The sequence below is a fragment of the Cervus canadensis genome, chromosome 25 (assembly GCF_019320065.1).
Source record: "Cervus canadensis isolate Bull #8, Minnesota chromosome 25, ASM1932006v1, whole genome shotgun sequence".
Taxonomy (NCBI): Eukaryota; Metazoa; Chordata; class Mammalia; order Artiodactyla; family Cervidae; genus Cervus; species Cervus canadensis.
Genome location: NC_057410.1, coordinates 34657699 through 34679339, shown reverse-complemented (window position 1 = coordinate 34679339; position 21641 = coordinate 34657699). Strand labels below are relative to the sequence as shown.

Sequence of the window (21641 nt, the reverse complement as noted above, 5' to 3'; positions counted from 1 at the left end):
ATCTATAAGAAAAAAAAAATTAAAATAGGCATTTTAAAGTGGTTTCACCTATCATGTTAAAAGTACCGACCAACATTTAATAAACATGGTACATGCTTCTTAGGCATCTAACAGTCAAAATAACTGTTCATTCCAAGCTCATTAGGTAGAGATGATGTATGAAGTTGTTATAAAAGGAAACATTTTCAGCATTGAGAGAATTATTAAATAAAAAACAAAAAAAAAAAAACCCCTCAAACATCTAGAGGAGAAAACACCAAATGAAATATTCAAGCTGTAGTAATAAAATATTTGGCCTTTAATCATTTCCAGTTAAATTATATTTGAAAGCTCTCCCTCCCCACACCCATAGTCATACACAAACACACCAATTTTTAAACGTTTTATAATGGCCAAAGATGGGGTTTACATAGATAGGTTTATTAATGGAACTCACTTTTTCATTAGTTTTTGACAAGTGGCTAATTCATTTTAGCCTCCAATCAGTTCCATCGCATTCCTCAATCCCTTTCCCGATGTCTTAACAGTTAATGTCCTGTACCATGAAGAGTGTTTCCTGTGGCACTTGGGGAATTCTCTCTTTGGGGCTTAAATACGTACAGTTCATAAAGTTCTCTCTCTCTTCTTCAGCCCCCATTAGGAATGATAAAGGCATTTCCAGAGACAAACGATTCTCTTCCTCCGTCTGCTCATCCTCCGCCAGCCCCTCTTCTTCCTCTGCTATCTTCTCCGCTAAATCCTCCTCCTCCTCCTCCTGCTCCTCCATATAATCAGCCTCTTCGCCCTCCTCCTCATCCTTGGCCTCTGCCTCTTCATCCTCCTCCTGCCCCTCCAACTCCTGGTCATCACACTCCGCCTCGTCACACCACTCCTCCTCCTCCGCCTCCCCTTCCTCTTCCTCCACCAGCTGTGAGGTGGCCGACTGCTTTTCCTCCTCTGGGTCAGGACTGAAGACGAGAGAGGGATTCTGCCCAAAGCTGTACCGAGTATCTTGCGGCGCCCCGTCTTCCTGGCCACCGCTAGGGGGCGCGTCGTTTCCGAAGGCGCCCTCCGGGGAGGCTGTGCCCCGCGCCTGGGCCTGCTGCGCCCGCAGCGCCGCCTGCTGGCGCTCTAGCTTCTCCTGCTGCCGCATGTCCTCGTAGATCTGGTTCATGATGAACTGCGTGGTGTTGCGCGGCGCCCGCATGCCGGGGGCGCGCCACCCGTACAGGTTGACCGGCCGCAGCAGCGTGCTCAGATCCACCGGAGGGCTCCTCTTGGCGGAGCGGCGAGAGTGGCGGCGCAGGCCGCGGCCCCGGCGACCCCAGCGCTTCTTCCTGCCCGGGGGCCTCGCCCAGCCGGGGTTCCAGGGCCCGTGGCAGCAGGAGCAGCAGCAAAGGCAGAGCGGATGCAGGCCATACACCCGGATCACTTGCACCCGGCCCGGGGGCTTCCAGAATCCCGCTGGAGGTGGGCGCCAGGGCCCTCCCCAGCGCCCCCGGTTAGAATACACGGCCCAGTAGGGACGCCGAGGTGGCTGGAACCAAGGGCCTGGACCGTACTGCTGCTTCGGCTGGTTCCTCGGGGGCTTGTACTCGGCCTTGGGACCGTAGCGAGGCCGCCGCCTGTAAACAGGAGCGCCCCTGCGCCTTCGGGGGCCGGATGACCAGGTGCCTAACGGGGCAGAGGATGCCCAGCCGCCGCCCAAGTTAAGAGGATCCTCTTTTGTGTCGAGGGTCTGGGTCATGATTCAGGGTGCTCCGAGAGGTCGACACGGTAGCGCCCTAGAAGCTGTCGTCGCGTTTGGACAGATCTGACGGTCTCAAGGGCCTCGTTTCTCTCTCTGCCCAGCACCACGTGCCCGCCGCTGGGATCACGCCTTTGTCTCCAGAAGGATCCCCGCCTCTCTGCTCGCTCAGTCGCTCTCCACGTAAGCTCTGATCCTTCGCACCCGAGTTGTCTTGCCCAGGCGGGTTGGGTGGGACTGGGGCTGGGTAAGGATGGTGGGTGGGCAACGCGCGGTGAGACCCGCTCCGGGGTCCCACGCACACCCGCCTCACTGGATGCGCGGGCTGGGGCCGGGGGGGAGGCAGGGGTCGCGCCGTTACCTTGCTACTCCCTCTCAACCCAGGTGCTTCACCGTCGCCGTCCGGGCCGGACTGGGGTGGCGTGGGCCGCGGCAGCCTTTAAATACCGGCCGGGGCCCCGCGTGCCCACCGCATCCTTGGTTGCCCTGGGAGACAGCCAATTGGGGTTGAGATCGTTCTCCCCCGGCGTGGAGGTGGGGTTCCGGCCGGAACCAGGTGCCCAGTGAACATTCGCAGGGGGCTTGTGACGTAGGTCTTGCGGGAGGGAGGGCGGAGGCTGGGTTTGTGCAGCCCACGTTAGGAACCGCCTGAGGCCGTTTCTTTGCACCCTCAAACCACCTTGAGGTCCTGGGTTAGAGAAGATGGACCCTCAGCCAAACCCAGAGGCAGGGGTTGGGGAGAAACTTGTCTGTTGAGAAATAATATCCTACACCTTTGGGGTGATGGAAGGGGTAAAGAGAAAGCCCCTAGAGTCGGGGACAGGGCACCATGCCTTACATTGTGGCCCCTGCGCTAACTTCTGGAGCTGTTTCATCATGCATAAAACCAGATGGCAGACGTTCATTGCGTGTGCTTACTCTGCAGGTGGGCTCATGGCTCACAAGCCTCACACCTACTTTGTGAGGTAGGTCTTGTTACCACGTTTCGTAGGTTAGGAAGCTTAGACGTTAATTTACCCGAGCTTGTGAGGTCAGTGAATTTAAGGGCTAGTGTTTAAACGTATTTGACCTCTTAGCCCAAATTCTTAGTGAGGTTACTGCAGTGCCCAAACAGCTTAAACGGGGCTGTGATGAAGAGAACAGGGAATCTGTGTGGTGAAGCTCCGTACTAACTGTAGTATATCATGTACATGTGCTTTGATTAAACATTACCAGGATGTACCCCATGGGTTGGTTTGTAAGAATGCTACTGTGCCAGTTGTTTTTCTTTTCGTCTTTTTGTTAACCAGGCAGCATGGTACCTTGGGAGCCTCTGTAATATTACAGTTAAAGAGTATGGGCTTTGGTTTAAATAGACAAGAGCCTACCCTGAATGACTCCCTACAGTCCTGTCAGACTCTTCGCCACCCTGTGGACCATAGCCTGCCAGTCTCCTCTGTCCATGGAGTTCTCCAGGCAAGAATACTGGAGTAGGTTGCTATTCCCTCCTCCAGAGTATCTTCCTAATGGAGGGATAGAACCTGTGTCTTCTGAGTCCTCTGTGTTGGCAGGTGGACTCTTTACCACTAGTGCCATCTGGGAAGTCTGCTGCTAAGTCACTTCAGTTGTGTCCGACTCTGTGTGATCCCATAGACGGCAGCCCACCAGGCTCCCCCGTCTCTGGGATTCTCCAGGCAAAAACACTGGAGAGGGTTGCCATTTCCTTCTCCAATGTGTGAAGGTGAAAAGTGAAAGTGAAGTCGCTCAGTCGTGTCCGACTCTTAGCGACCCCATGGACCGCAGCCTGCCAGGCTCCTCCATCCATGGAATTTTCCAGGCAAGAGTACTGGAGTGGGGTGCCATTGCCTTCTCCGCTGGGAAGTCTAGGTTTATCCAAATCTGTAGAAGGTGTAACCGTCAAGAGGAGCCCTAATGAGCCCTAATATAAACTATGGACTTCTGTTGATAATGATGTGTCACTGTAGGTTCATTATTAATTAAATGAGCCGCTCTGGTGGAGGATGTTTATAATGGGGGAGAGAGTATATGAGGAATCTCTGTACCTTCTTCTCATTTTGCTGTGAATATAAAATTGCTCTAAAAAAGAAGGGCTAATAAAAAATAATAATAATAATGGCTTCCCGGGGAGCTCAGTGGTAAAGAATCTGCTTGCCAGTGCAGAAGACTGAGGCTGGATCCCTATATTGGGAAGATCCCCTGGAGAAGAAAATGGCAACCCATTCTCCAGTACTCTTGCCTGGGAAATCAGATGGACAGAGGAGCCTAGCAGGCTACAGTTCATGGGGTCGCAAAGAGTCAAGTATGACTTAGCAACCAAATAACAACAGTAAAAAATAAAGGTGCTTCAACTTCAACTCAGCAACTATTAACTTCTGGAAGCCTCCAGTTCCTTACCCATACCATGAGCACAGTTATAGTGCCTGTTGCATAGAGTTATGTTAAGGATTAAGTATCGATTAAAGTACTTAGCACAGGTACTTAGCACTTAGTAACTGGGAACTAGCATCATTGTCATACTTACATGTTTTAGGACTTGTCAAGAGATTGATACAGTACGTGTAAAGATAACTAACCTTATGCATGAAGCAAAAATAGACTAGATGTCCCCATCCTTGTGTCCTTTTTCCTGTCCCACTTTTGAGAAACAGCAGAAAAGTACCACCGGCTTTGACCCTACAGAAAACTATCAAGTATATTCCTTTATTACCTTCCTGTGCTCCGTGGAATTGTGCAAAATGGAACACTGCCCACTGGGAACTGAGTCCATACAAGGTTCCATTAAATGACAGAGAAGCACAATGTGGGGAAGCCCTGATGCTTGCAAAGGTCATTGATACTTTCCTGGCTGAAAATTGAGAATAGTACAGGGGTTCTTGGATCAGCACTCCACCCTTTGACATGGGACTTATAGACTCCACAGACATCATTCAAGTTCATTTGCTCTGTGGTTTGCTGAGGAGACACGTTTGCTTGAGTCCAAGGGCAGAATGCTGACATTTTAAGCCTCCAGTGTCCATTTTTGGACAGACTCTCACACACTTGGTGGTGACTCACCCCCTGATATGCTGAAGTTGGAACTGTGCTATTCCAGATTTATTTTTCTAAGAACATATATGGTATATGATATTGAGTTTTAATTGAGATCTTTAGAAATTGAGCATGTTGATTAGTGGAATTCCCATCTGTTTCTTTCTTTAAAAAATTACCTCAAGGATAATTAAGGGCATTTTTTTGATCAGTTGATGTGAACTTTATATAAGTAATACTGGCTTTATACACTTTTTCCGTGGTGAGATATATATCTTTCAAATCTGTCCTCCCTACTTAATAACATTAATGCAGAATTGTCTTCCTTTTCTTAAGAGAAGCAGCAAATTACCATTTATGATTTTTGTTTTTTTTTCAGTAGATTTACATTATAATACTGATTGTTCATGTACTGGTAAATTACCCAAGAGAATTAGCACTGGAGCTTGTTAAGCATCACCGTCAGAAATGCAGTTAAGAAATTTTAAAGACTTTTAAAATTGACCCGTATTCTTCAAATACTGCAAAAGGAAATACTTTGATTCAACATTAAAACCCAACACACCATAAATTTATATATTGTATCCATCTAGATTGCTACATTAAAAATTCCCACAAACTTAGTCATCCATAGTTAAAACAATGTGTACATACATTTGTTTTCTCAGCATTTCCAAGTGTTGGGATTCAGGAACAACTTAGCTGTGTTTTCTGCTCAGGATCTCCCTGGGGCTATGATATAAGCATTTGGCTGATTGTGCTCTCATCCTGGAGCGCAATTTGGGAAAATCTGCTCCCAAGATCATTCATGTTATTGGCAGAATTTATTTCCTTGTGGCTGTTTAACTGAAGGCCCTAAACTTTAGCTTGCATGTTGGCTGGAGGAAGTCTTCAGGTCTGCAGGCTAATGGCAGGTTGGTGAGGACAACGGTGGTCCTAGAGGCAGCCTGCAGATCCCCATCATGAGTTTCCTCAACGTGGCCACTCACTCTCTCACACTGGCCAGGAGCCTCTCCTTCGTGCTTCCTAGCACGGTGAACACTCAGAGACACATACATGTGTGTATCATAATCATGGGGCTTGGCTTTTGTGACATCCCTGAGCTTTGTCATATCCTCTTGGCTGGAAGCAAAGCCCAGGTCCTACCAGCGCTCAAGAAGAGAGGTTGGATGCCAAAGGCACGTATGCCAACAGGCAGGAAACCATTGGGGATCACTTTAGTCTGCTTGCACACGTTTCAAGTAAAGGCAGTCAGATATGTCCTTTATAGCAACTAGTTGCAACTTGGGAGATTTTAATGATACTGCTGCATTTTGAGATTCTAATGAGTGCCATGTAACAGCATTGATTTTGCTCTGTTTTATGTTATTCAGAGTGTTATTTTGTTAGGTTGAAAACACTGCAGTCTTGGTTGTGCATTTGGGTGACTTGAAAAGAATGAATTCTAACACTTGATGGCAGTAGTAACTCAAGATTCAGTCAGTAAAAGTCCTTATACCAAAGAAACTGAAGCTAGACACTTTATAAAAAATATTTTATCACATATATCAAGTTACTCCAGGTTGCCAATATTAATTATCCTTTTTTTTCCTGGAGTGGTAGAATTGGGTATATTTATTAGATTTTAGCATTTTTTTGACTGGATTTTGGAGAGCTCAGCTCAGCTAATTAAACTTGTAAATAAAATTCTTCAGAGAAAAGTGGGATATACCTGATACATTTGGTCAGAGAAATGAAATGCAAAGCATATTTCAGATTTATCTTTGTAATCAATGTGTTGCTATGATATACAAAAAGTAATATAAACATAACTCCTTTTATGCACTCTCAAAAACTTGCCTTTTTCCACCCTGAAGATATTCATGTAGTTTAAAATGTCGTCGCCATCTAGTGGTTACAGAGACTAAATGCAAGATATTAAGCCTTTCCGACTTTTTGAAAGTGAGAAAAGGATTCAAAATTACTCATTGCTTTCTCTCCACAATTTGGAAAGTTTTGGTGTTTGAAAGTTAATGAGGCACCTTGTACATCAGGGAATGCCACTGTGATATTTTCCATTTATGATTCTCATATTATTTAAGTAAATTGTGAAGGGAAAGTTTATAATAAAATAACTACAAAGACAGTGTTGCTACAGATTTAAAGAGAAGTAAGGGTGTGAATTTTACATTCATAATAGTAGTCTGTGTAGGTATTATTTGCTATTGCCTTTTGAAAATATTACTAACCCTACAACAACTCAAGGTTTTCAGAGGATTAGCAAAATATATTGTAGTCCTATTATCTGAGAAATATGTGTATTTGGTGAGAATTACTTAGGAATTTCAATATGGAGATGTTTGCTTATAAATAGCTTTAAAGTACACTATAATGTGGGACAATAAAATGCAATGGCCTCCCCCTTGGAAAAGAACCTGTAATATTTAGAGAAAAAGAAATGTGTGTAGTATATTCATGAAGAAAAACTGTTGCCATAAGGAAAAAAGATTGTGTTTAATCAGGGATCAATTTTAGAATCAGAGCTTTCAGTTAAGAATGTGATGTGTTTAAAGTGGTCATTTAAATGGGATACATTTAAAAGGAATGCTATTATCACATACTATATTTTCAGGGTTATAGTAGTTACTTTGTCCTTATAGAGTTGATGAATTACATCTGTAAAGGAGCCTTGTGAGTAGGCAGTCATAATGCGCATGAGAATGTCAACTGACCCCATAGCTTTTGCATAATGATACTCTTTTTATCCCAGTATTTTCTTTTCTTTCTTTCTTCCTTCCTTCCTGTCTTCCTTTTTCTTTCTTTTCATTCTTTCCTTCTCTTTTCATTCTTTCCTTCTCTCTCTCACTCTATCCCTCCTCCCTCTTTCTTTCCTTTGACTACAACTTCCCACACCCCATTCTCATGATTTTGTAGTCATGGTGTGTTGAGAATACTGTGAGAACAGAGGGGTTTTCTATGTCATTTGTGGGGAGATCTGAGATCATCAGTAGTTTGTGTGGGCAGGGCATTATGAATTTATGGACCCTTTCCTCCATTAAAAAATAAAAGTTATATTTTATATCATGTTGCTATAAACACTAATATATTCCAGGCTGGATTCTTTATTGCCTGTTTACTATTATTATTATAATTGTGTGTTTTCTTTTTATTGAAAAGCATATGCAAAGTTCTGAAAATGAGTAAGTCAGCCTTGCCTGCTGGGAGTCTTTCTTTACCCTCCTGGTCCAAAGTGTCTCAGTCCATCTTTCTGCTGAATCTCTGGAGGTTGGGTATCTGGAAGCCTACTCTAGAACCCAGAAGTGTTTACTCAAATGTGACTCAAAGGCCTTTGGCCATTTGGAAGTCACTGTGGCATGCAAAAAGATAACACTGAGCTTGGCACCTGTGTTAGTCTGTTTGGGCTACCATAATACCATACCATAGACTGAGGATAGGATATCCAAGATCAAGGTCTCAGCTGATTTGATTTCTAGTGAGAGCTTACTTCCTGGATTGCAGATGGACGACTTCTCATTATGTCATCACCTGGCTTTTCTTTTTTTTTAAACTAATATATTTAATTGGAGGCTAAATACTTTACAATATTGTAGTGGTTTTTGCCAAACATCGACATGAATCAGCCACGGGTGCACATGTTTTCCCCCTCCAGAAACCCCCTCCCACCTCCCTCCCCGTTCCATCCCCCAGGGTCATCCCAGTACACGAGCCCTGAGCACCCTGTCTCATGCATCGAACCTGGACCGGCGATCCACTTCACATATGATAATATACACGTTTCAGTGCTTCGCTCTGAAATCATCCTACCCTTGCCTTCTCCCACAGAGTCCAAAAAAACTGTTCTTTACATCTGTGTCTCTTTTGCTGTCTCACATATAGGGTCATCATTATCATCTTTCTAAATTCCATATACATGTGTTAGTCTACTGTATTGGTGTTTTTCTTTCTGACTTTCTTCACTCTCTATAATAGGCTCCAGTTTCATCCGCTTCATTAGAACTGATTCAAATGCATTCTTTTTAATGGCTGAGTAATATTCCATTGTGTATATGTACCACAGCTTTCTTATCCATCCGTCTGCTGATGGGCATCTAGGTTGCTCCCATGTCCTGGCTATTATAAACAGTGCTGCGATGAACATTGGGGTACATGTGTCTTTTTCAATTCTGGTTTCCTCAGTGTGTATGACCAGCAGTGGGATTGCTGGGTCATATGGCAGTTCTATTTCCAGTTTTTAAAGGAATCTCCACACTGTTCTCCATAGTGGCTGTACTAGTTTGCATTCCCACCAACAGTGTAAGAGGGTTCCTTTTTCTCTGCACCCTCTCCAGCATTTATTGTTTGTAGACTTTTGGGTAGCAACCATTCTGACCATCATGAGATGGTACCTCATTGTGGTTTTGATTTGCATTTCTCTGATAATGAGTTACGTTGGGCATCTTTTCATGTGTTTGTTAGCCATCTGTATGTCTTCTTTGGAGAAATGTCTGTTTAGTTCTTTGGCCCATTTTTTGATTGGGTCATTTATTTTTCTGGAATTGAGCTGCAGGAGTTGCTTGTATATCTTTGAGATTAATTCTTTGTCAGTTGCTTCATTTGCTATTATTTTCTCCCATTCTGAGGGCTGACTTCTCACCTTGCTTATAGTTTCCTTCGTTGTGCACATACTTTTAAGTTTAATTAAGTCCCATTTGTTTATTTTTGCTTTTATTTCCATTACTCTGGGAGGTGTGTCATAAAGGATCCTGCTGTGATTTATGTCAGAGAGTGTTTTGCCTATGTTTTCCTCCAAGAGTTTTATAGTTTCTGGTCTTACATTTAGATCTTTAATCCATTTTGAGTTTATGTTTGTGTTTCATGTTAGAAAGTGTTCTAGTTTCATTCTTTTACAAGTGGTTGACCAGTTTTCCCAGCACCACTTGTTAAAGAGATTGTCTTTTCTCCATTGTATATTCTTGCCTCCTTTGTCAAAGATAAGGTGTCCACAGGTGTGTGCATTTATCTCTGGGCTTTCTATTTTGTTCCATTGATCTATATTTCTGTCTTTGTGCCAGTACCATACTGTCTTGATGACTGTAGCTTTGTAGTATAGTCTGAAGTCAGGCAGGTTGATTCCTTCAGTTCCATTCTTCTTTCTCAAAATTACCTTGGCTATTTCAGGTTTTTTTGTATCTCCATACAAATTGTGCAATTATTTGGTTTGGTTCTCTGAAAAATACTGTTGGTAGCTTGATAGGGATTGCATTGAATCTATAGATTGTTCTGGGCAGTATACTCATTTTCACTATATTGATTCTTCCTATCCAGGAACATGGTATATTTCTCCATCTATTTCTGTCATCTTTGATTTCTTTATGACTTTTCTTTAGTATAGGTACACACACACACACACACACACACACACACACACACACACACACACACAATCTCATTTTCTTCCTGTTCTTATAAGGCCACTAATCTCATCATGAATGCCCTACCTCATGACCTCATCTAACCCTTATTAAACTCCTAAAGGCCCCATTTCCAAACACCATCACAATGGGGAGGGGGTTATTTAGGACTTCAGTATACAAATTTTGGGGGTAAGCATTCAGCTCATAACAACTTCCCTGTCCAGTCTGTACACCATTTTCTTGTATTCCAATACAGGGAAAAGACACATTCATGGTATATGAGACAGGACAGTGAGGTGAAGTAGAATAGGCCTTTGGGGTCAGCCCTTAACCAGGAGCAAGTTGTTTAAGCTTTCTCTCGGATCTGTGATTGGAATAGTCATTGCTATCTTCAACTCCTAGGATGCTGTGAATTAATACATGCAGAAAAACCTTAGATGCCTAGTACATCTTTTGTGTTCAAGAATTGGTTCCTGTTGTAACAATATACATTCTTGTAGTAGGCTGATATATGTTTTTCAAAATCAGTAGAGCTGTGTGTGCCAATATGATAGATATGGTAGGAATGATCAAGGAATAGTTTTAAGTGAAACAAGAAAAATAGTGATTATCTATTGTGCTTAAAAATCCATATTTACATGTACTGATACATACATAATAGTGATATATATATATACATATTATATCCATGTGTATTTTTGTAAAAGAGGAGCAATTATTTTTGCTTCTCATGAAAAACTTGATAAAATAATGAAAGAAACCATTGACTATTTCCAAGGAGTGGAACTTAGGGTTTGCTGCAGGAAAGAAACTCACCTTTCATTGTGCACTCTTTTGTTATCTTTCAGTTTTTTGTATTATTATCACACATTTCAGAAAGTTCCATTTTCTCTCCTTAACTTCTTCCCTACTGTCATTTTCATATTATTGGTTATATTTTCCACTTTCTATGTTTTATTTTTTTCACAGGCACAGAAATACTCAGTTCAGTTCAGTTCAGTCACTCAGTCGTGTCTGACTCTTTGCGACCCCATGGACTGCAGCATGCCAGGCCTCCCTGTCCATCACCAACTCCCAGAGTTTACTCAAACTCATGCCCATTGAGTCAGTGATGCCATCCAGCCATCTCATCCTCTGTCGTCCCCTTCTCCTCCTGCCCCCAATCCCTCCCAGCATCAGGGTCTTTTCCAATGAGTCAACTCTTCGCATGAGGTGGCCAAAGTATTGGAGTTTCCGCTTCAGCATCAGTCCTTCCAATGGACACTCAGGACTGATCTCCTTCAGGTTGGACTGGTTGGATCTCCTTGCAGCACACCAGTTAACTAATAATAACTAATAATTAGGAAAGGTCTAAAATCAGTTGGCAGGTCTTTAGGATGATAAAATATTATTGTTAAAATACTGAAGCTATGTGTATTACGATTATTTGCTTGTTGTGATTATAATGAATATTTTCCACAAGGCCCTCATAATTTTCAAATATTTTTATTCTTTTCTTCATTTTCTTTAATTAATTTGAAAATAAAAACATGCTTTAGTAAAAAAAAAAAGGAAAAGTTTAATTAAAGCATTTAAATCTTGGCAATATACCTACATTGTTAATTTTTAATTTTTATTATGATTACTTTAAAATTATATAGGATATGAATTCCTAAAACTTGAAAATTACATGTGATTTATAAGAATATCTATGAAATATTTTCTCTTAGTCTCCTATTTCTGTACATTTTTGGTTTATTTCTGATTCATCTGGTGTTTTCTTAGACTACTACATTGCTATCATATATTAAAACTTTTAGCTGTATTTTATGTACTTATATCATCTTCCAGAACATATTTTGAAAGTATCATGCTGAGGTTTCTTTTTGAAGAGAGCAGGAAGAATCATTTTGTTATAGGAGGCATCATAATGCTAACCATTATCTGAAATCAGACAAGACTCCCAATAGGCAAACGAGGTAGGCACATGTAAGCTTGAGGAGTTTTGCTGAGATTGATAGGGTTTCCATCCAGTCGAATATCCTCTAATGCCTTACGAATATAAGTCAAATTTTTAACATTGCAGAAGGTATCTTCATGCATCTCCAGAATGTTGTTATTCTAAAAAAGATTAAGATAAATTATTAGATGAGTTATCACCTGTTCCTCATATTGATTAATAATATAGTCCATTTTACTCCACCCCTGCTTTTACTTTTTCATTCCTTCTCTCATCCAGAAATGCACATTATGCAATTATTATATACGTCAACACTTTCTAAGCAGTGAGGATAAGCCAATAAACATGAGAAACATATGCTTGCCTTTATGGAGCTTACTTCACTAATGGGAGTATAAGATAATGAGATGAAAAAGCAAATTTAAAGAAAACAAATTATTTCCAAAAATAATCTGAACTAAGAAGAAAGGAAAGTGTCTGTGAAAACTTACCTTAAGAGACAGCAGTGGAGCTGAGAATGGAATGACAAGGAGGCAGGGGCATGGGAGACAGCTGAGGTAAGAATGTCCCAGACAGAGAGAATGTCAAGTTCAAATTCTGAGTAATATGCAGGGAAAGTTCAAGAATGAGAAAAAAAAAATGTCAAAATGGCTGTTGGGTTGAAAGTTTTGTATGTGACTGTTAGGGCTCATTAGGGCTGTTAGTGTTGCTCAAGTCTTCTGTTTCTCAGTATATCTTGTGGCTAGTTGTTCTATCCATTATTGAAAGTGGAATATTGAGGAATCTATTATTGTTGAATTGTCTTTTTCTCCCTTCAATTCTAATAGTGAAGTCCTTATAAATTTTGAGGCTTTGTCATTAGGTACATATATATTTATAACCCTTATGTCTTTCTGATGGATTGACTATTTTACAAAGTGTCCATGAGAAATAATATAGATTTAGTGCCTATGCACTATTCTATTTTCTTTGATAGGTAATAGATACTCAGTTAATAATTATCATGCCTTATCTTTAAGTCATTATCATGTATCCGTGAATGCAGCACCCACTTTATAAACTAAAACTGAGATGCAGGGAGGTTTAGATATTTGTTCAATCATTAAATAGTGTCAAGTAGAATTTCAGCCCAGGGAATCTGCTTTTGCCAGATCTGTCATTCTTATAGTATGTTGGAAAATATTTTTCAAATGAATCACAAAAAGAGATTTTTATAAGAGCATTAAAGATAAATATAAAATGAAGACAATGTAAATTAAAAACAGCTTTATACTGGATATTGGTGAGGTGATTGTGAAAGAGAAATATTTTTAAATGTTCACTTGATACTTTTTTAAACCTTAGAATAGGGAATATAAAGCCAATCACTTAAAAAAAAACTTAGATTGCATATACAAGCACATTATGTTTAAATATAACATCAGAGACCTGGTTACTCTGTAGACTCAATATCATCAGACAGTAGTAATGAAATTTAATTTAGAATTGGAAAAAAATTTCCAATTCCTTTTATGGTTCCCTTGAAAATCTTTCTAATCCTAAACCAGGCAAGAAATTCTCATTGACATAGACATTCACCCCCAGAAAAAGAGAAGACCAATAGAGAGCCATCCAGAAACCAGATAAGGGCTAGAAAGGGCATCACATTAAGGAAGTTAGTCAGAAAAACTCTCAAGAGATAGATATCTAAGAGTCATAGACAGATACACACACAAAGACACCAGAAAGAAGTATGGAAAGATGTAAATAGGGATGGAAGAAAAGACACAGAGGTAAATAATTACAGAATCCACAGAGTAAAGAAGAAAGAATCAGACTTGCTCTCACACAGCAGAATCACTTCTTGTGATGGTTTATACTTTTCATCCTAAAAGACTGTAATATTGCACTATGATATTGTGTCTTTGAGCACATAATGGTTATGTTCTCTACAGATTTATTCCACAGAACAGATGAAATTATTACAGAAAGGTGATTACAACTATATACCAAAAGTTACATCTGAAATAAGAAGTAATTTATCTTTCTTTGTCTCAACAACCAAAAGTGTTTTTTAATTGATCATATTGTAATATACTTCAGTGGAATATATTGTTCGGGTTTTTCCATAACATCTTACAGAAAAAAACATGAACAAACTTATTGGCCAACCCAGTATTTAGAAAATATTAGATCATAACATTTTGAAAATGTGTTTTCACTCATTACTTCAAAAATAAAATGTAGCTTAAAGGAATTTAAAATAACGCAAGCTTTCAAATATGTTGGTTTAGAAAAAAACTGCATTTTCTTAATCCAGAGAAATGAAAGTCCATCATCTCTCAGCAGATAGGAATGTCCTAGGATTGACTTTAACTCAGTTCATGGAACCTAAAATCAGGAGCTAAAACTGACATTTTTTTCCTTCTGAAAGCTATAAATCAAATTAAATTTTTCTTTCTCTCTTATTCTCTTCCATTTCTAATCTTCACACATTTCTTCAGCAGATGAAGCTCTTATTTTCTAAAAAAAGATTTGTGTGCCAAAAAGATGCATTATGAGGTGGCAAAGAATGAAAATAAAGACTAAAGTTAGTTATCAGAAATAAATCAGTATAGATGAGTCATGAATGTGCAGACAGCTTGTACTCAGAGTGAGAGAGAGAATAAATGAGAGAAAAAAAAAAAAACTGTCACAGTGTATTAACATGCCATCATACAGCTTTTGCATCGTGGCTTCTCCCGTCTGCATCCGTTTTCCATGAATGTGCTGGGCATAACTTACTAGTATTAGCCTACCTGGAGGTGAAGGGCCCGCAGATTTTCCGGGAGTGGTAGCGGGATGTGGTCCAAGTTGTTATCCGTGAGGTAGAGATGATGGAGATCATACATATCCTGTAAACATTCCAAGTGTAGGGCCTTAATAGAAATTAGTGGTGCCACAGTCATACGGTTCATCCCCTGTTTATGAAACTATTTGTAAAATAACACATGCCTGTTCAGGTCTTGTTTTCTAAGTGAGTGAAGTCGCTCAGTTGTGTCCGACTCTTTGCGACCCCATGGACTGTAGCCTACCAGGCTCCTCCGTCCATGGGATTTCCCAGGCAAGAGTACTGAAGTGGGTTGCCATGCTTTCTAAAGTCGAGTCCTGGACAATTCAAATGAGTTCCACAAGAACTGATAGCAAGCAAATATCTCTCGATGTAAATGAAACATCTTTCTTAGTCTCTGGAAGAACCTACTTTGTCCACTCTAACTTTCTCAGTTTAAGCAAGGCATTGATTTCCCACACAGAGATTCTGCAATAAAATTTTGAGGATTATGGTGGGAAATAACAAGAAGTTCCTTCATGTTACAGGAATGGGGAAATGAGAAATTCTCCCCGAGAAAATGCTCCCATCTCCAGCACAAATAGCAAGAGGGCACCCTAGCAAGACAGAATATATGTTTAGATACGACCAGGTCTACTCCGACCAAATGTCACAGGACAACTGTGACTCACTGTCACCCATGCCAATAGACTCTGAGTGAGGGGACTAGATTTGATCTTTGCCAGGCTCTGATGAGGTGCCCTAACTCCCTTGCCTGCCACAGTGGTGTCACAGGAGCACTAGTGGAGATACAGGCTTTCTACCATTGCCCAGGGCTAGCAAATGAATCCACACAACCCCTTGTAGCCTCTATGGAAGTTGTGAGATGTCCCTTCAAACAGTAGCTTAAATTTATTTGTCCAACAGATATTTAGAGAAGCAACTCGAAGGGAGTTAAGACTGGGTGAGAAAGCCAAACTGGTTACTGTTCTCAGACTCTCTGCGGTCATGCCAAGCAAAGCCATTCTAACCCCAAACTTGTTTCCTTCACTTAGAAAACAAAATTCATAAGACTAACTGAATCCATCCCCCTTACAGATAATTTAGAAGGCTTTTACCCTCAAGGCATCACCCACACTCTGTACAAGTAACTGTCCTTCCAACCACACAAAGTACTGTCCTTGAGTGGAGCTTTGGTAAGTATGAATCATTTGGCTTATAACATTCCTAAGTGCAACTTAACAGACTGGTGCTCCACCCATTTCTTATTCCAGCTCTGCTTTCTCCTCTTAGTTCTTGAGCAGCTTCAGAATGTACCAGTATTTCCCAAAGGCATGACACATAGTGTTCTAAAGTTTACTTTAGGCATTAAAAGTCTCATCAAATTGAATCCCTTTGTGGAAATAAAAAGGCTAGACACTGATAGCAAAGGGAATGGAAAGATTAAAGTATTTCATATTCAAACTTAAAACTCACTTTAAATGCTTCTTGCTTTATTCCTTTCCTTCCAAGTCTATTGTTGCTAATGTCAATAAATCTCAAAGTGGTTGGCAATTCTGGGAGCTGCCTAATTTTGTTGTCACGCAGGACAAGCTCTCGGAGTTGAGGCAGCTTTCTGAATGCATCTTCATCAATCTCAGATATTAAGTTTGATGTCAGATCAATCCTTCTTAGATCATCTGGAAAAAAAAAAGATAGAAGTAGTTGAATATGTTTCACTCACATAAAAATATAAATATAAAATTTCCCACATATAAACAAATATAAACATGCATTAGCAATAGTTAATGAAACAATTATTTCTAACAACTTTATAAAAACTTAATAGACTGCAGCTGCGGCTCAGTCATGTCCGACTCTTTGCAACCCCGTGAACTATAGCCCTCTAGGCTCCTCTGTCCATGGGAGTCTCCAGGCAGGAATACTGGAATGGGTTGCCATTCCCTCCTCCAGGGGATCTTCCTGGCCCATGGATTGAACCCCTGGCCCTATGTCTTCTGCATTGGCAGGCGGGTTCCTTACTACTGAACCACCTGGATTTCCTCCAAATACTATTCATATTTATGCACTCCAAAGTGTAGCCTTAGCAAAGAAATTGACACATTATATTTCATTATATTTAAAAGCATTGATCTTTTTCCTGTATTCCTCATAAATTTTGTCTGGATCTTACTATTTAAAATATTTTTTTTCCTCCGTGCTGGCAGATTATTATATTTTCTAACAGTAATAGATGCATTAGCATGAAAATACACAGGAATTAAAAAGAAATTTTCAAATGATTAAAACACTTAATGAAGACAAATATCAACTTTCTTCAAAGTTGGCAACAATCATAAGGTCAGAATTTAGATTTGCATTCATCAATTATAAAGCAATTGTGCTTTATTTTTTTAAATTGTGCTTCAATGGAAGTCTATTTGAACGAGCCAGATCCTACTAAATAGGATGGTCATGACTTTCTGCTCTTACTGTGATAATGTGATAATGAGTTTTAGCCTATAAAGTATAATTATTTGTGATTTTTGTTTACTTGAAAATAGTTTGAGAATATCAACAACTATATAGTTTCATGTGCATAAGTCACATCACTTCAATCGTGTCTGACTCTTTGTGACCTCATGGACCGGGGACTGTCATGGGGATTCTCCAGGCAAGAATACTGGAGTGGATTGCCATGGCTTCCTTGAGGGGACCTTCCCTATGCAGGGATCGAACCCATGTTTTTTATGTCTCCTGCATTGGCAGGCAGGTTCTTTACCACTAATGCCACTTGGGAAATCCATATAGTTTCATAATGACCTTTAATGATTCATCATTCTTTCTTATTGTAATTAAAACAAACCTTCAAGCATACAAATAAGTAAAAATTGATTTATGAGACATATTTTGATATTTATATTTCATTTTCAGTGACAACATTTTATAATGCAAACATTTAAGAAACAAAAGGGAAGGATATTAGTGCCAGCATCCATACTTAGGCTTGCAAAATCATTTTTGTTGATCTTTTTAATTCTGTTAAAACGGGAATAGAAATAAGCTGTGTTCTTGGGCAGCGGAGGAATAGCATCAAGTTCGTGGTCATCACAGTATACGGTGGTACTTATACAAGTACACAGAAGGCAGGTTGGAAAGTCTAAAAGAGAGGCAAATAACATATGTAAGCAACAGGCAATTTCTAACAAATAATGGGATTACAAATGTTTATTAAGCAAGATTACAGTCTCATATAGAGTATTCTGGAATATTTAATATCTTCTTATGTAGTTTTCTATAAATAGAATACTAAAGTCAAATATAACAACTCAGGCTGCCCCAATAATGAATATATTCTTTGTAATATTTTAAAATTTTATATTAAATTATTTACTGAATATAGCATGATTGTTGCTTTTATATTTATTGAAAATTCTATTTTCAGAAGTAAATATTAAGATTGCGTATTTTATAAATTTAAAACATCACATATAATATTTTTATTAGATCTTTCATTCATTATTTAAACACGCCACTGAAATAACATCAAGGGAAAAGGTAGGGCAATTATCATTATTAATTCACTCAATATGCATTTATTGAATCTATTCTATGTAAATTGCACTGTGCTAGCCGGTGAAACAGTGGTAAGCACAGAGACACAGTTCTGTTTGATGATCTGCTATGTAAGATGGATGTTAATCACATAAATAAAATGATGATTGTGGTAAATGTCATGGAATATCATAGAGGCATACAATAGGAGAATTTGATCCAGTCTGAGAGTCATGGTTCTTTGAGGAGGTGATAACTGAGTTGAAATCTGCAGGAAGAGCAGGACCTGACTGTTGAGGTGAGCTGAAAGAGTCTGCAGGCAGAGGACACAGAACGTGCCAGGTCCCTTCACTCTGGGGGAACTGAAAGGTGGTCCCTGTAGCTACAGTACAGAAGCATTGGAATGTGTAGGACGCAAAACACACAGGCCTTATGGGCTGTGTTACAGGTTTTGTCTCCTGTCCTAAGGATGGGCAGGAGTATTACATGACCAGATTTGCATGTTACGATATCACCCTGTTTGAAGGTGAGCTGGAAGACTGATTGATGGAGGGTGGGGGTGCAGAGTGGGATGGGCATAGGGGCAATGAGTTATCAAGATAAAAGATGGTGCTTGCTTGGCTTTGATAATGTGCTAGAAAAGGCAACAGATCCCCCCTAAAAAATTCAAGTTATATTACATCTCCATTTATTTATCTATTCTCTCTCTCTCTCTCTCACACACACACATACACACACACACACACACACACACACACATACACACAGCCCCCTCCTTCACTCTCTGCTTATTGCTCTTATTGGTCTTATAGAGGACAGAGAGCTTCTAAGGGAGATAGAGAAGCAATGGTTAAAAGAAAAGAAGGATAGTAGATGGTCAGTATTATGGAGGCCAAGTGGAGAGAGAGTCTGAAGGAACAGGGAATAGAAAATAATCTAAATCTGCTGAGATGTCAGTTAAGGACTGAAAAATGTCTCTTGGAGTAGTTACTATGGAGGTTATAGGAGACTTCGGTAAGTGCTGTGGAGTGATAAGACTGGAAGCCAGATCACAGTCCCTGAAGGAGGATGTAGGAGGTGAGGAAACAGTTACAGAACATGCAGACAATGTTTCTGAGATGTTTGACTGTAAACAAAAAGGAAAGAGAGATAGTGATAACTATAAGACATATTTGTAGTGTGTATGATGAGGAAATGGACTAAAGTGGGACAGATTTGAAGAAAAGTATCCAAAGGGAGAGAGATTGAAAGTAAAAAGGGCAGCAGGAAATGGAACCAACAACACAGTGGGAAGCATTTACATCCCACATGAGGGAGCACAGACAGTGCCTCTGTTGTAACAGGAGGAAGGGGAAGAAGCGAGGATGTCTGTCAGGCAGTTTGGTTGCTCAGTCTTGTCCGACTCTTTGCAACTCCATGGACTGCAGCATGCCAAGCTTCCCTGTCCATCACCAATTCCTGGAGCTTGCTCAAACTCATATCCATCAAGTTGGCGATGCCATCCAACCATCTCATCCTCTGTTGTCCCCTTCTTCAACCTTTCCCAGAATCAGGGTCTTTTCCAATGAGTCAGTTCTTCCCATGAGGTGGTCAAAGTATTGGAACTTCAACTTCAACCTCAGTCCTTCCAATGAATATTCAGGACTGATTTCCTTTAGGATGGACTGGTTGGATCTCCTTGCAGTCCAAGGGACTCCCAAGAGTCTTGTCCAGCACCACAGTTCAAAAGAATCAATTCTTTGGCACTCAGCTTTCTTTATGGTCCAGCTCTCACATTCTTACATGACTACTGGAAAAACCGTAGCTTTGACTATACAGACCTTTGTCAGCTAAGTAATGTCTCTCCTTTTTAATATGCTATCTAGGTTTGTCATAACTTTTCTCCCAAGGAGCTAACATCTTTTAATTTCATGGCTGCAGTCACCAAACGCAGTGATTTTGGAGTCCAAGGAAATAAAGTTGGTCACTGTTTCCATTGTTTCCCCATCTATTTGCCATGAACTGATGGGACTGGATGCCATGATCTTAGTTATTTGAATGCTGAGTTTCAAGCCAGCTTTTTCACACACCTCTTTCACTTTCCTCAAGAGGCTCTTTCTCTTTCTTCACTTTCTGCCATAAGGGTGGTGTCATCTGCGTATCTGATGTTATTGATATTTCTCCCAGCAATCTTGATTATATCTTGTGCTTCATCCAGCCCAGCATTTAGCACGATGTGTTCTGCATATAAGGGTGACAGTATACAGCCTTAACGTACTCCTTTCCCAATTTGGAACCAGTCTGTGGTTCCATGTCCGGTTCTAACTGTTTCTTCTTAGCCTGCATGCATATTTCTCAGGAGGCAGGTCAGGTAGTCTGGTATTCCCATCTCTCTAGGAATTTCCCCCAGTTTGTGGTGTCCACACAGTTAAAGCCTTTGGTATAGTCAATAAAGTAGAAGTAAATGTTTTTCTGGAACTCTCTTGCTTTTTCAATGATCCAGTGGATGTTGGCAATTTGATCTCTGGTTCCTCTTTTTCTAAAACCATCTTGAACATCTGGAAGTTCATGGTTCATGTACTGGTGAAGCCTGACTTGGAGAATTTTGAACATTACTTTGCTAATGTGTGAGATGAGTGCAATTGTGCGGTAGTTTGAGTGTTCTTTGGCATTGCCTTTCTTTGGGAGTGGAATGAAAACTGACCTTTTCCAGTCTTGTGGTCACTGCTGAGTTTTCCAAATTTGCTGGATGTAGATAGAAATGTATGTAAAATATGTAGGGTGTGGATATAGATGTAGGTAAATTATGTGTCTGAAAATAGAAAGACCAAAGAGCCGTTGACCTGAAGACTGTATTTTCTTTGTGTAGGAGGAAGCTAAGCTCTCTGACTAGTTTGAGGAGTTTTGGGAGAAGGAGAGAATGGTTGTGAGATGTGAGATGGATGGAGAAAGTAAAATAGCCATGAGAGACAGAAGAAAAAAGTGATGGAAGACTTTCTTGGGATTGCTTGGTGATCCTCATTTAGCTGAGATTTTGCTGGTTTTAAGCACTGGAAGCCTCGTGTCTTGGGATCCCTCACTCCCAGGCAAATCAGGACATTTGGTTGCCCTTGTTGAAGGATCCATTTGTGGTTTGAGATCAAGAATTAGTAATGCACCTATTAAGGTCTTATTCTTGTTGTTGTTTAGTTGTTAAATGGTGTCTGACTCTTCGCAACTCAAATCTGACCCAGGTCAGATTGAACCTAAGTCTCC

General features: G+C 40.4%; 2 protein-coding genes across 4 annotated transcripts in view; both read right to left on the bottom strand.

Moving 5' to 3' along the window:
* Nucleotides 1-482: 482 nt before the first annotated feature.
* CCER1 (coiled-coil glutamate rich protein 1) lies at nucleotides 483-1816 on the bottom strand. Its single transcript, XM_043447477.1, has one exon. The coding sequence runs from the start codon at nucleotides 1724-1726 to the stop codon at nucleotides 521-523; it is 1206 nt and encodes a 401-aa protein (XP_043303412.1). The 5' UTR covers nucleotides 1727-1816; the 3' UTR covers nucleotides 483-520.
* Nucleotides 1817-11615: 9799 nt separating this feature from the next.
* EPYC (epiphycan) overlaps nucleotides 11616-21641 on the bottom strand; it is a 39849-nt gene continuing 29823 nt past the window's right edge. For all 3 annotated transcript variants that reach the window (XM_043447294.1, XM_043447295.1, XM_043447296.1), the window contains exons 4-7: nucleotides 17854-18012; nucleotides 16350-16552; nucleotides 14863-14958; nucleotides 11616-12246 (exon numbers count right to left, since the gene is read on the bottom strand). In XM_043447294.1, the coding sequence (XP_043303229.1) occupies nucleotides 12076-12246; nucleotides 14863-14958; nucleotides 16350-16552; nucleotides 17854-18012 (629 nt within the window). In that variant the 3' untranslated portion in view covers nucleotides 11616-12075. The remainder of the gene's footprint in view (nucleotides 12247-14862; nucleotides 14959-16349; nucleotides 16553-17853; nucleotides 18013-21641) is intronic.